The following is a 13,604-nucleotide window of genomic DNA, read 5'->3' on the forward strand; positions in this document are numbered from 1 at the left end:
CATCCTATCTCTAGCTAAAACAGCTTCTATGAAGTTAGGTGTTCTGAGACATCTCTGCCAGTTTTTCCTCACCCCTCCAGCTGCTAACTCTGTACAAGGGCCTTATCTGTCCATGTATGGAGTATGCTTCACATGTCTGGGGGGTTTCCACTCATACTGCTCTTCTAGACAGGGTGGAATCAAAAGCTTTTCATCTCATCAACTCCTCTCCTTTGACTGTCCTCAGCCTCTCTCTCACCGCCGCAATGTTGCATCTCTAGCTGTCTTCTACCACTATTTTCATGCTAAATGCTCTTCTGATCTTGCTAACTGCATGCCTCCCTTCCTCCTGCAGCCTCACTGCACAAGACTTTCTTCTTTCTCTCACCCCTATTCTGTCCACCTCTCTAATGCAAGAGTTAACCAGTATTCTCAATCATTCATCCCTTTCTCTGGTAAACTCAGGAACTCCCTGCCTGCTTCTGTATTTCCACCTTCCTATGACTTAAATTCCTTCAAGAGGGAGGTTTCAAGACACTTATCCTCCAATTTTTGATTACCACTTTGGATCCTTTTATGGGACTGGCATTTCAGTGGGCATTTTTTTTTTATTGGACTTTTGTTGCCCTTGGCCAGTGTCCCTCCTACATAAGAAAAAATAAATAAATAAAAAAAAACAAAAAAAAGAATTAACTGGGAGGAGATGGAAGTGGAAAAAAATGTTGGGTCATGGAGCAAAGAACTTACACATTCCATGATGATGAATACGAGACAGTGGGTGAGCAAACTTACAAGATGCAGAGGAGAAGAACTATCACAGTTAGACTTAGTGTTTACAAAAACCCTAGAAAGTAGACCAAGATACATTGTGTGAGTCCACTGGTAAGAAGTGATCATGTAACAATAGAAATACGAGTAGAGGAAGCAGTGTTGCACAGAAATGAACAATTTAGAAATGGGAGAAAGAAGCTAAACTTTGCAAAACTTAATAAATTCTATAGAAAAATTAACTGGAAAGAGCTATTTGAAGGTTAAGTATTGTAAGAAAATATGAGATATTTTTGAGCAAGTATATAAAGGGGTTGCAACAGTTTGTAACTAGTTATTAAGCAAAAATTGGGAAGGATGAACATTATAATGCCAGGTGTGTAGAAGCAAAAAAAGAAAAAGGACAGGGTATGGAGGAAAATGATGAGAAATATGAACAGAAATACTAAGGAAGAATACAGAAAGGCAAGGAATGAATATGGTATAATAAGAAGAGAAGAAAGAAATTTTGAAAGTGGCATAGTAAAAAAAATGCAAGGAAAAGCCCCAAACTCTACTACAGATACGTAAATGGAAAAATGAAACACAGGGATGGCATAAACCAGTTAAAAAGAGAAGGGAGAATTTATGAAACTGCTGATTAGATGAGTGAACTAATGAATAAGAGTTTTTCAATATGTGTTTACAAAGGAAACTGATTTTGTGGCACTGAATGAGTGGTATCACAGAATGAGGGAATACACGAGATACAAGTAAAGAGACAAGAAATCAAGAAACTGCTGGAAGAGCTGGATGTTAGAAAAGATATGGGACCAGATCAAGTAAATGGATGGATATTAAAACAATCCAGAGAACAAATGGAGGAACCCATATGGGATATAATCAACAGCTTGTTGAAAGAAGGAAAAGTACCAAGGGAATGGAAAAGAGCTAACATAGTCCCAATATACAAAGGGGGAAATAAAATGGAACCATTAAATTACAGACCAGTGTCACTAACAAGTACTGTAAGCAAACTTTGTGAAATAGTAATTAAAGATATATGGGTGCAATATTTAGAAGATGAAAAGATAATTACAGAAAAGCAAATTGGATTCAGGAAAGGGAGATCCTGTGTCACAAATCTACTGAGCTTTCACACGAGAGTAATAGATGGAGTGCAAGAGAGGGTCAGATCAGTTGATGCAGTATACCTGGATCTCAAGAAACCATTTGATAAAGTTCTCCACAAAAGTCTTATGCAGAAGTTAGAGAATGAAAGAGAACTAAAGGGAGAAGCATTGAGATGGTTGGACGATTATTTACACGGGAAGGAAATGAGAACAGTAATCAGACACACTACATGATCATGATCTGTAAAGTGACAAGTGGGGTACCACAAAGTTCTGCATTGCCACCTATTATGTTTCAAATATATATATATAAATGATAAGACAGAGGATCTAAATAGTTATATAAACCTTTTTGCTGATGATGCAAAAATAACAAAAATAATATAGGATGAAAATGAATGCAAGGAGTTACAAAAAGATATTGACAAGATAAATGCACAGAGCCAAACATGGAAACTAGAATTTAATCCCAGAAAATGTCATGTGTTGGAAATAAGAAAACTCCTATGCTGATGATACCACTCTGCACTTTTCCATATCTTTTCATAGACATGCAATCCTTCAGGAATTAAATAACTCCCTCAAAGAATGCCAGACTTCTGATCTTTCTAGAATTTCTGACTGGGGAAGAGCAAACTTAGCATTGTTCATTGCCTCGAAAACTCAATTCCTCCATTTTTCAACTCAAAACAACCTTCAAGCTAATTAGCCCTCTTCTTCATTGACGTTTAACTGTCCCCCTCTTCTACAATAAACTTTCTTAGTCTGTCCTTTACTAATAATCTAAACTGGAAACTTTACATCTCATCTCCAGCTAAAACAGCCTCAATCAAATTAGGTGTTATGAGTTGTCTCCACTAATTCTTCTCATCCTGAGCAGCTGACTCTGTACAGGAACCTTATTTGTCAGTGGATGGAATACACTTCTCATACAGTACCCAGTGAAATACTCATGGACCACACTGTCTGTGTGTGTGTGTGTATATATATATATATATATATACAGGTTGACCATCAATACTTTGGCATCCTCAGTTCTAGAGCCATTCTGAATTATCTATTTTCCCAGATTAACCAAGGTTTACCCATTACAGTTCTAATACATCTCCCAGTATGTCTAAAAAGTTTTATTGTACCTTGTTTGCCAAAGGTTGTTTTCAAATCAAATTAAACTGTTACTGTACTAAACATAAATTAAACACAAATATCATGAAACAGGAGACAGGAAACAAGCTTAGTGAGTTTGTTGACATACAAGGTGTAACATGAGTTTCTGCAGATATTGCTAAAGGTGAAAATACAAATTATTGTAAGCTGAATAAGTTATATGCAAATGTGCATTTTGAGGCATTGTTTTAGCTGTTATGAAATTCAAGCATGGGCATGCAACAAATTCACATCTTGACAGCATCCAGGGATGCTGTGGACACAGGATGTCTGTTGGTGAAATTGTGAATTATTCAATCATGATTTCTATAAGTTTTGGAGTTTTACAGTATCCTGTAATGAGATGAATGCTATTAATGGACAGGTGATTTATCAATAAACATTAGATAAAGATAGTATGGTTATAATTAATGATAAGTAAAATAATATGCTACATGGCACCATGTCTGGCTGGGCAGGGGGGATGGGGGGGGAAGAGTGAGGTTAGCATCAAAGCAGCTGATTGTCAGTCAGTTTCTTGCAGTTTCCCATCAAGACAGTGACGATGAATACATTTAGATTGTGAGCATAATCTTTGTGTATCTACACATCCTGCCATGGACACTGCCCAGCCAATGTGAATTTGTTGTCTGCCCATACCAGAAATTCATACCATAACTAAACAAGGCCTCAAAATGCATATGTATATGGAACATTTTCCTTGCAGAATAACTTGTACTTTCACTTCTTGCAATGTCTGCAACATGTGTGATGCCAATGGTAGGAAGACATGACCTATAAAAGTTAAGTATTAAAGTGCCATGACACTTCTGGAATCCCTGAAACCATTCCTCAGTACATTCACTGTGATGTTCTAAACCAAAATATAAAACATCTTAGCTTATTTCATTATCATTGTGCCAGATATATCCACACTGTCACTGCTTTGCTGTTGAAACCATTGTGTCACTACATGATCATGATCTGTATTTTTTCCATCTTCCATTGTTGTTCATATGCATATCTATTTCTTTGAAAGAATTGCTTTAACTTTTCCCATTACTTCTTTACATCATACACAGCTGATGATCATATGCCCCAAACTTCAGACAAATGATGAACTGAAACACCATATTCCAGCTTTTGCCTTGCAACACTTCCACTTTTCTCTTGATGTTATTATGTTATGATTGTGTCTTGTGCCACAATTTCCACTTCCTTCTTTTTTGAAGTCACAGTTAGCAAATAAATAAGGGTCACAAACAAAAAATCCCAGGAAAAAATTATTTGCTAAATGCCAGTTACATACATACAAAAACACACAAACTAAACTATGAGATTCAGAGACACCAGGTTTAGATGTGGGAAATTATAACATGTGGATAAGAAACAGATGTGGAATATCATGAGAGGAGGACGATCATATGTTACTGTGGTGTATGTTCCACAAAAAAAAAAAAAAAAAGGCTTGAAATAGATAAGACTTGCCATGATGTATAATCATGTCCTAAGCATGTAAAACTGTTGCTAGTATAGCCATCACTTTAGAAAACCCTGACACTTCCATAAACATAATTATAAACCACCAGAGTCATTTAATTCAGGTGGGGAAGAAAATTTTGTAAAACATCAAATGATATGGTTGATCAGAGGGGGAAGTAACAACAAAAATATGTCAATTGATGTGGTTGACCATGAGTGGATTAAAGACCATCTACATCCAAGCAAACCAGCCCATATTGAACACAAAAGTAAAGATCTACAGGTTCTTCCATCATCAAAATGCCATGGGCTGTGACAAGCAAAGCAGCCAATCAGCATGCTTAACTGCACCCAACTATCCTTACCAATCATCAAAATCTTTTATAAAAATCCTCCCATGATAATGCAACTCACTCTCAGCTTGAAGATGAAACTAAACAATTCTAAAACATTACAAGGAATCACAGAACCTCTAAAGAATCTCCCCAAAGAAAATCAAACAATTGTAAGGTAAATAGAAACTATACATCAGAAAACTAATAAAGAAGAATGTGCTGTATCTTTCAATCTTGTGTGCCTTCAAGAAAATATTCTACCACTCTTGAATAATTTGTGCAATCCCTTAAATATCACAATTGAAAGCTTGCTGAATCCTTAAAATTGTTTAAGCTTTATTAATGATTAGCTGTTGTGGCAGATTTTGACACAATATGACTGCTCAATGCATTTCACCAGCACAAAGAGAGTGAAAATGCAATGAGCTTGTGTTATGCAACTACATAAGTCCATTAAATGTAACTGACAAGTCAGAGGAAAAACAAAACAGCATAGTAAAATCAAGTAATACTCATTGCTCTCACCTCTAAGCTCAACCAAGGTTGGTTACTTTTTGAACAAACCTTACATTACCTACTCTTACATTAAAAACTTTAATAAAATTTGAAAGATTATAGATTTTCCGACCATGATCATGACATTCTGCAGAAGACTTTTGTACATACATATCATTGATAATCATTTAATTAGTTTAAGAACCTTAAAAAAAAAAAAACCCTACTCCACAAAGAGAAATATTTGTAAAGAGTGCACATAATCTATGAAACTTAATAATCAGAAAAACAACTCCCAATGCTTATCTGATTTATCAATTAAAATTTGTGTCCTTATCATAGATAACAAAGATCAATAACGGTTAAAGATCTGGGAACAAAGACACAATATTTCACTGCTTAACCTGAAAAATCTTCCAAATTTTGCTCATCTCATTTGTACCACAGAAACAGAAATTACTGAAGCATAAAAAGAAAGTGCAAGGAAAGAAACTTTATCTTCATGTAAAGGAATAAAACACTTACTTGAGTTCCTTCTTCAGAATTTCGCAATAAAATCCCCACAGATGATCCATGAGGACGTTTTAGAGATATATCCTGAACAACCCACAAACCAGAAGTCTTCTCAACAGCACAAACAATAGGAACTTCACTCAGTATCACAGTGCAGTACATCACCTCACCAACTAAAGAGGTCTGCAATAGATAAATTATAAGGTAATATTACCATTAGCACAATAGTCTTGAGGCATTTTTGCATCAACAAAAAAATTAAACTTGTACCTGAAGCCGTGTGCACTTTACAATACTGCCAGTCAGTCTTCCTGGAGGAACAGAGCAGCCTTCTTCATTAATCTGTTGGTTGTGTCTCCTAATCAGAGGAGCTCCTCTAAGCTTGAAGTAAGGCAACGTATGTTTGCGTTTAAGTATTCCACGCAGTTGGGAAACTATAACTGAATTGAAGCGAGGAATGTGGAGTCCTAAGCTTGAATGTACTTCAAATTCGACCTTGAGAAGAAACAGAAATTTATATGTAGAAAGTTTCTCTATCTGTATTTCAATATAACTGTTTCTTCTCAATGACAATTTATCAATGAATTAGAGTGTTTTTTATCTCACAAATGAATATGAATGAGGAATTCTTACCTGAGGTTCATCATAAAAAGAGAAACTCCAGTGTGTAAATGGGTGCCTTGAGAACTGCAATCGACCATTGCCAGAGAGATGAACAACTGCCAGATGATATTCCCGAGAAGACCCGTATCAACATGAAAGAAATACAGATAAACACATTAAATATATATATATATATATATATATATATATATATATATATATATATATATATACACAGTCAAGATTGCTATAATGCATGCTTTCATTGCACATTTCGCATGAAGATCTAAGAGCAGCACCCACACCAGATGGGAAAATGACACTATGGCTCTCTCAAAAAACACACCTTTATCAGATCACAAGGCACAGCACAGGACATAACTCTCAACCTAGCACAGATTATCACATAACACACAGTCACACACACAAATAAACGAATGTTGAAAATTGAAGAAGACTGTGAAAATACGAGGAGAAATACATAGCTTAACAGTGACAATAAGGGTGTGGAAGGTAGAGAGAGAAGTGGGTGGTGACAAAGTGAAAAAGATATCCAGTGATATATCAGAGATGAAAAAGAGGGAGATGGAAAGAGAAAAAGAAAACAAAGAACTGAGAGAAGAGGTGACAAAACATGAAGTACTGTGAATAAATAAAAAAAAACTCAAGGAAGAGAACAAAGAGTTAAAGAAAACTTTGCATGAGAGAGAGGTTAGGGTTGGAGAAATGAAAGAGTTAGTGACAGAGGAAGTTAAAAGTTAGAAAGAAGAGAGAGAACAACAACAAAAGGTGGAGATGGAGGAGATAATAAGGCAACAGCAACAGGAACACAATAAGGATATGGAGAAGCAAGTGATTAAAATAATAAAGGAAAAAAGTAGTCTTGTGAGAGACACAGTACAGAGAAAGATGAGTGTGGTGGTATTTGGAGTTAAGGATAAGAACCTACCCATGAAAATAGCTAAAGAGAAAGAAGTGAAAAGGGCTAAGGAAATTATAGCAGAAGTAGTGGAGGAAGGAGAGGGGATAGTCAAACAAAACTGAAGATGTTTACAGGATCGGGAAGTGTGAAGAAAATGGAATGAGAAAAATAAAAATAAGATTCATGTCACAAACAGCAGCGGAAGATGTCTTACAAAGAACAGGAAAATTGGCAAAAGCAGAAGGAATGAAGGAAATATGGATAAAAAGAGACATGAACAAAGAAGAGAGAAGTAAATTAAAAGCACTGAGAGTAGAGGCCCAGTCAAAAAACAAGGAGAGAACACAGGAACAAGTGAAAAGATTCACCTGGAAAGTTGTGGACATGAAAGTGAGGAAATGGTGGCACAAAGACGCCATGCAAGATCACCAAGCAGAAGTTTAAAGATTATGTATAGTAACATAGATGGTTTGGTGTCTAACCTATGGGAACTTAAAGACTACTTAAAGAACAATAAACCAGATGTGGTATGTTTAACAGAAACCAAAAGAGGAAATAAAGTTGGGATTTGCAAAAGAAGGATACAGCACATGGAGGAGAGACAGAACAGGAAAGGGAGGAGGAATGATGATAATGATAAAAGATGATATTGTTGTTGAGGAAGTGGTATATGGTGATGGAATGGTGGAAACATTAAGTGTTGTGATTAAGATCAAAGGAAGTGAAAAAAGGAAAATCATTGTGACATACATACAACCAAAAACTAATGCATGGGAGACCAATAAATTTAAAAGTATGCAACTAGAAACAAAAAATAGTATAGAGGAAATGATAAGGAAAAGTAACAAAGTGCTTTTAGTAGGCAACTTCAACACTAAAGGAATTAACTGGGAGGAGATGGAAGTGAAAGAAAAGGTCAGGTCATGGAGTGAAGAACTTATGCAAACCATGATGGTGAATGCAATGAGACAATGAGTGAATGAACCTACGAGATGCAGAGGAGAACCATCACAGTTAAACTTAGTGTTTACAAAAAATCTCAAAAAAGTATATCAAGTATACATTGTCTGAGTCCAATGGGAAGAAGCAATCATGTGATAACAGAAATAGTACCAAAGGAGGAAAAAGTGTTGCACAGGAAAGAACAATACAGAAATGGGAGACACAAGTATGCTGAGGCAAACTTTGCAGAACCTTATAAATTTTATGGAAAAATTAACTGGAAAGAGCTATTTGAAGGTAAAGTAGTGCAAGAAAAATATGAGGTTTTTTTTTTTAGCAATTATAGAGGTGTGCAACAGTTTCTGCCAAGTAATAAAGTGAAAATTGGGAAGAATGAGTGGTATAATGCCAGTTGTGTAGAAGCAAAAAAAGAAAAAGGACAGAGCATGGAGGAAAATCATGAGAAAAGTGAACCTAACACCAGAGAAGAATACAGAAAGACAAGGAATGAATATAGTAAAATAAGAAGAGAAGAAACTTTGAAAGTGACACAGTAAGAAAATGTAAGGAAGAACCCAAACTCTTCTACAGATATTTAAATGAGAAAATGAAACATAAGGATGGCATAAACAAGTTAAAAAAGGAAGGAAGAATTTATGAAACAACTGAGATGAGTGAACTAATGAATGAGAGTTTTCACTATGTCTACAAAGGAAACCGAATTTGTGACACCGAGAGTGGTACCACAGAATGAGGGAATACAGGAAATACAAGTAAAGAGACAAGAAATCAAGAAATTGCTGGAAGATCTGGATGTCAGAAAAGCTATGGGACCAGGTCAAGTAAATGGACGGATATTAATAGAATGCTGAGAACAAATGGAAGAATCCATATGGGATATAATTAACAGGTCGTTGAGAGAAGGAAAAGTACCAAGGGAATGGTAAAGAGCTAACATAGTGCCAATATACAAAGGGGAAAATACAATGGAACCATTAAATTATAAAATCGGTATCACTAGCAAGTATTGTAAGCAAGCTTTGTGAAATAGTAATTAAAGACAGATGGGTGGAATATTTAGATGAGAAGATAATTACAGAAAAGCAATTTGGATTCAGGAAAGGGAGATCCTGTGTCACAAATCTATTGAGCTTCTATACAAGAGTAATAGATGGTGCTCAAGAGAGGGATGGATGGGTTGATGCGGTATACCTGGATCTCAAAAAAGCATTTGATAAAGTTCCCCACAAAAGCCTTACGTGGAAGCTAAAGAATGGAGGAGGACTAAAGGGACTAACTAACATTAAGATGAATGGAAGATTATTAACAAAGGAGGGAAATGAGAACAGTAATCAGAGACATTAATTCAAGTTGGCATGATGTGACAAGTTGGGTATTGCAAGAATATGTGTTGGCACCTATTATGTTCCAAATATATGTAAATGATAAGGCAGAGGATCTACATAGTTATATAAACCTTTTTGCTGATGATGCAAAAATAATGAAAATAGTAAAGGATGAAAATAACTGCAAGGAGTGATAAAAGGATATTGGCAAGATACATGCATGAAGCCAAACATGGAAACTAGAATTTAATGCCAGAAAATGCCCCATGTTTGAAAAAGGAAAAATTAAAAACAGACCTTCAATGAAGTACAAAATGGGAGGACAAATAATAATGAAAAGTAATGAAGAAAAGATTTGGCAGTAATGATCCAGGACACACTACAGTAAAATCCCTCTTATCCGGCATTCGAGTATCCGGCAGCTTCAAGTATCCGGCACATTTTTCCCCGAGCCTTAAAATCAATAAAAAATCAATGTTTACTCATAAAATCGATTAAAATTCCCGTGCGAGGCATACTTTGTCCCCTCGCCACCAGAGCGCACTGCTTCACGCCATCCACAGCCCACTGCACTGTGTTTACTCAGTGACTCAGTCCCGCATGTGCACTGTTTATCACCTGACACCTTCGTTATGCCTAAAGTTGTAGAAAAGAGGAAGCGTGTTGTGCTTACACTTAAGCAGCTGATCAGATCAACTGCTGATTAAGATCAGCTGATCTTTGTTATGGTAAGATGCGTGAGTGTAGGGTGGTGACTGTGGACATAATTTCACTTCTATTCAAGTATCCGGCAATATTCAAGTATCTGGCATGTCGGCGGTCCCGTTGATGCCGGATAAGAGGGATTTTACTGTATCACCCGAAAGGCACATAAACAGAATATTTGGCTCTACATACAGCTTGTTAACAAACATTGGGTGGTGTTTAACTATTTAGATAAAGAAATGATGAAGCAAATCATAACAAGCATGATACAATCTAAATTGGAATACACAGCAGAAGTTTGGGCTCCACATAGAAAAAAAGATATACAGAAAATGGAAAGAATACAGAGGATAGCGACAAAGATGGTGCCAGAATTGAAAAGGCTTCAGCTATGAGGAAAGACTTGAAGAGATGAGACTACCAACACTACAAGAGATAAGAGAAAGAGGAGACATGATAGCAATGTACAAATTAGTAAACAATATAGAGAGAACAGACAGAAATGACTTGGTGCCACTGATGAAGGAGGGAGAGAGAGACGGATGAGGGGGCATGGGAAGAAAACAAAGAAGAGTGGATATTTGAGTGACATAAAGAAATACAGCTTCCCGTATCGAACTATTGAAATCTGGAATGATTTGAAGAAAGAGATGGTTATGGCTAACAGTGTACACATGCTTAAAGAGAAAATGGGTAAATATGGTTATGGCAACAGGACAAAATGACCTTTGGCTCATGTCCTGTATAATACAACTAGGTAAATACAACTAGGTAAACACACACACACACACACACACACACACACACACACACACACACACACACACACACACACACATATATATATATATATATATATATATATATATATATATATATATATATATATATATATATATATATATATATATATATATATATATATATATATATATATATATATATATATATATATACAAACAAAATGGGACATACCTTTTATCTTGACCATGGCAGCTTTAGAAAATCTAGAAGATGCATCAATAGCCAGTTGAATTCCTCCATTGTATTCAACTTCTACATTAATGTCAATCTGCTCAAGAATCGATGTTTCAGGATTGAGATTCACATGCTTCGCAGTGACAGCCCTGATCACAGGAAAGTTTGTTCCCAGATTCAAGTCTCTGATCTGAAATTAATGCCATTAAGTATGGAATGCATGAAACTTTTATTGAAGTTATTTTCTATTCTCTAATGAAGGGTGCTAAAATTACAGCAAACTGACTAACAATTTGCCTGAACAGTAATTGTGCAGCTTTTTATGTATTTATGTGGTAACCATGGAATATGACTTTCAATATCATGATAATAATGTAAAATATTTGAACATCAAAAAATGAAGTAAATATAACAAAAATTAAACAAACATAAAATATAAAAATTACTGTATTTGATGGCTTAAAAGATGTCTTTTTTCCAAAAGAAAGTCTCAGAAAATTAGCCTGCATCTTATAAGGCCAAGATTCAGCTTTGGGGCAGTGGCTAGTGGTAAGTCTCTGGCAACAATGGCCCTTAAATCAAACCCCAAACATCTTCCCATATGTAAACAAAGTGATGATTGCTTCTACACCACAAAAACAACTCTTTTTTGGAAGGTAACAATACATAACAGGTCGTACTTACTGGTAATTCACATTAAATAACACCAGTTGGGAAGAAATTAAGTGATGATGCTTACATTGCATGGACCAAAGCAAACTTGCAGTCAGTTACACACCAAACCCTTGCAAGATTCACTGCATTACTTAGTATGATGCCATTATTCCTTGAGGTAAGACACACCTCCATACAACTGAAATTGCATCTATCTTTTAACATTCTTACCTTGCATACATATTCAATAAGACTTGAAGCTAATGAGAAACTATTGCTTTTTTTTAGAAAATAGCTTACTACCTAACAAAACAAAAGATTTTATAAGTGAGGAAAACATCAAACAAAGTTTATTATCCCTCTGAACTCTGACAATGTCACTGCCACATTTCTTTACATTTTACACCAGAACTGGTTTATGGACCAGTGTTGGTAGGTCATAGCAAATATTACGGTTTTTTAAATGTAAAATATTGGGATCTAATAAGCATCTGAATACATATGAGAGGGCTTCAAATGTCAGATGAAACTCTTCACTTCATATTCAGAACTTAAACTTGCTTAATTATCTATTTATTATTATTACTTATTTATTTATTATTTTTTTTCAATGCCTGCCCAAACTGAGGTGCGTCTTATAAGTCCATGTGTCTTATAAGCCATCAAATATGGTATTTTAAACAAAATTATGAAAGGAGAAGTTAAAAATTATAATATCATTATATAAGGAAAGTAATGAGAAGGAAAAAGAAAATGGGAAATCAGCAGTGAATAATTAGTTACAAGAAGTAAATCTGGTTATGGGCACAAAGGAGAGTAACCCCTAAAAGGGAAGTAGAGGGGATTACCACTTGCTCAGAAGACAGCAGAATAAGGGGATTCCCACCCTCTTCTCTTCTGCCAAGATTTATATTTCTGTGATGCAGTCACTGTGTCTAGTGAGTGATGGCAACCCTTGTCCTTCATTTCCCTCAAATGCACAAATTTCCCTCAGTGCACAAATGACCATAGAAATGGAAGGGCACACCAACAACTAGTTCCCCATGTCCAGATACAAGGATGAAAGAAGCATGACTAAGTTTCCCTGTACTTGCACTCCCATCATTTGGAAGTGCACTGAGTCAACCAATAAAAAAGTACAGAATGTGAGTGGTATCATAAGATGCCTTTTTGAAATACGAGTACATGTTGTGTTGCTGGCCGGGGTATAGTGTCAGGTGAGGTAGCAGAACAAGTCCAAGGTCAACTGTACTTGCACTAACATGTTTGCCCGGCACGGCCAAAAGGAACACTTCTTCACAACACCAAATCTCTGCCATGCTATAACTGAGGGATTTTCAGTTTGTTTTATTATGTAAAGGAAAGACTGACAGTGAAAACACTATGAACTATTGTGTTTTTGCCTGAAACTGCCACATAGGGCAATGATAAAAAACACCTTTTTTGGGGGCAAAACTTACCATCACAGGGCATGTTCTGCAAGAATGCATTTGTCATCTAGCTCACCTTTTAGGGGTTAAGAAAGAATGCAGATCCAGTATAAGTACAAAAGACACTAAAGACAACAAAGAATGAAGAAATAAAAAAATAAAAAAAAAACAGAGAAAAAGGAGATAATGCAATA

General features: G+C 35.7%; 2 protein-coding genes across 16 annotated transcripts in view; one reads left to right on the plus strand and one right to left on the minus strand.

Annotated features, from left to right (window-relative positions):
• Positions 1-13,604, minus strand: part of LOC135100438 (PDZ domain-containing protein 8-like) — a 176,566-nt gene that overhangs the window by 134,148 nt on the left and 28,814 nt on the right. For all 10 annotated transcript variants that reach the window (XM_064003318.1, XM_064003317.1, XM_064003316.1 and 7 more), the window contains 4 exons: positions 11,324-11,516; positions 6,464-6,549; positions 6,101-6,325; positions 5,843-6,013 (listed from right to left, as the gene is read on the minus strand). In XM_064003318.1, coding sequence (XP_063859388.1) covers positions 5,843-6,013; positions 6,101-6,325; positions 6,464-6,549; positions 11,324-11,516 — 675 coding nt within the window. The remainder of the gene's footprint in view (positions 1-5,842; positions 6,014-6,100; positions 6,326-6,463; positions 6,550-11,323; positions 11,517-13,604) is intronic.
• LOC135100440 (jerky protein homolog) overlaps positions 1-13,604 on the plus strand; it is a 33,836-nt gene that overhangs the window by 5,952 nt on the left and 14,280 nt on the right. The gene's annotated exons all lie outside the window — the stretch shown is intronic.

Source organism: Scylla paramamosain, chromosome 5 (assembly GCF_035594125.1).
Source record: "Scylla paramamosain isolate STU-SP2022 chromosome 5, ASM3559412v1, whole genome shotgun sequence".
NCBI classification, from domain to species: Eukaryota; Metazoa; Arthropoda; class Malacostraca; order Decapoda; family Portunidae; genus Scylla; species Scylla paramamosain.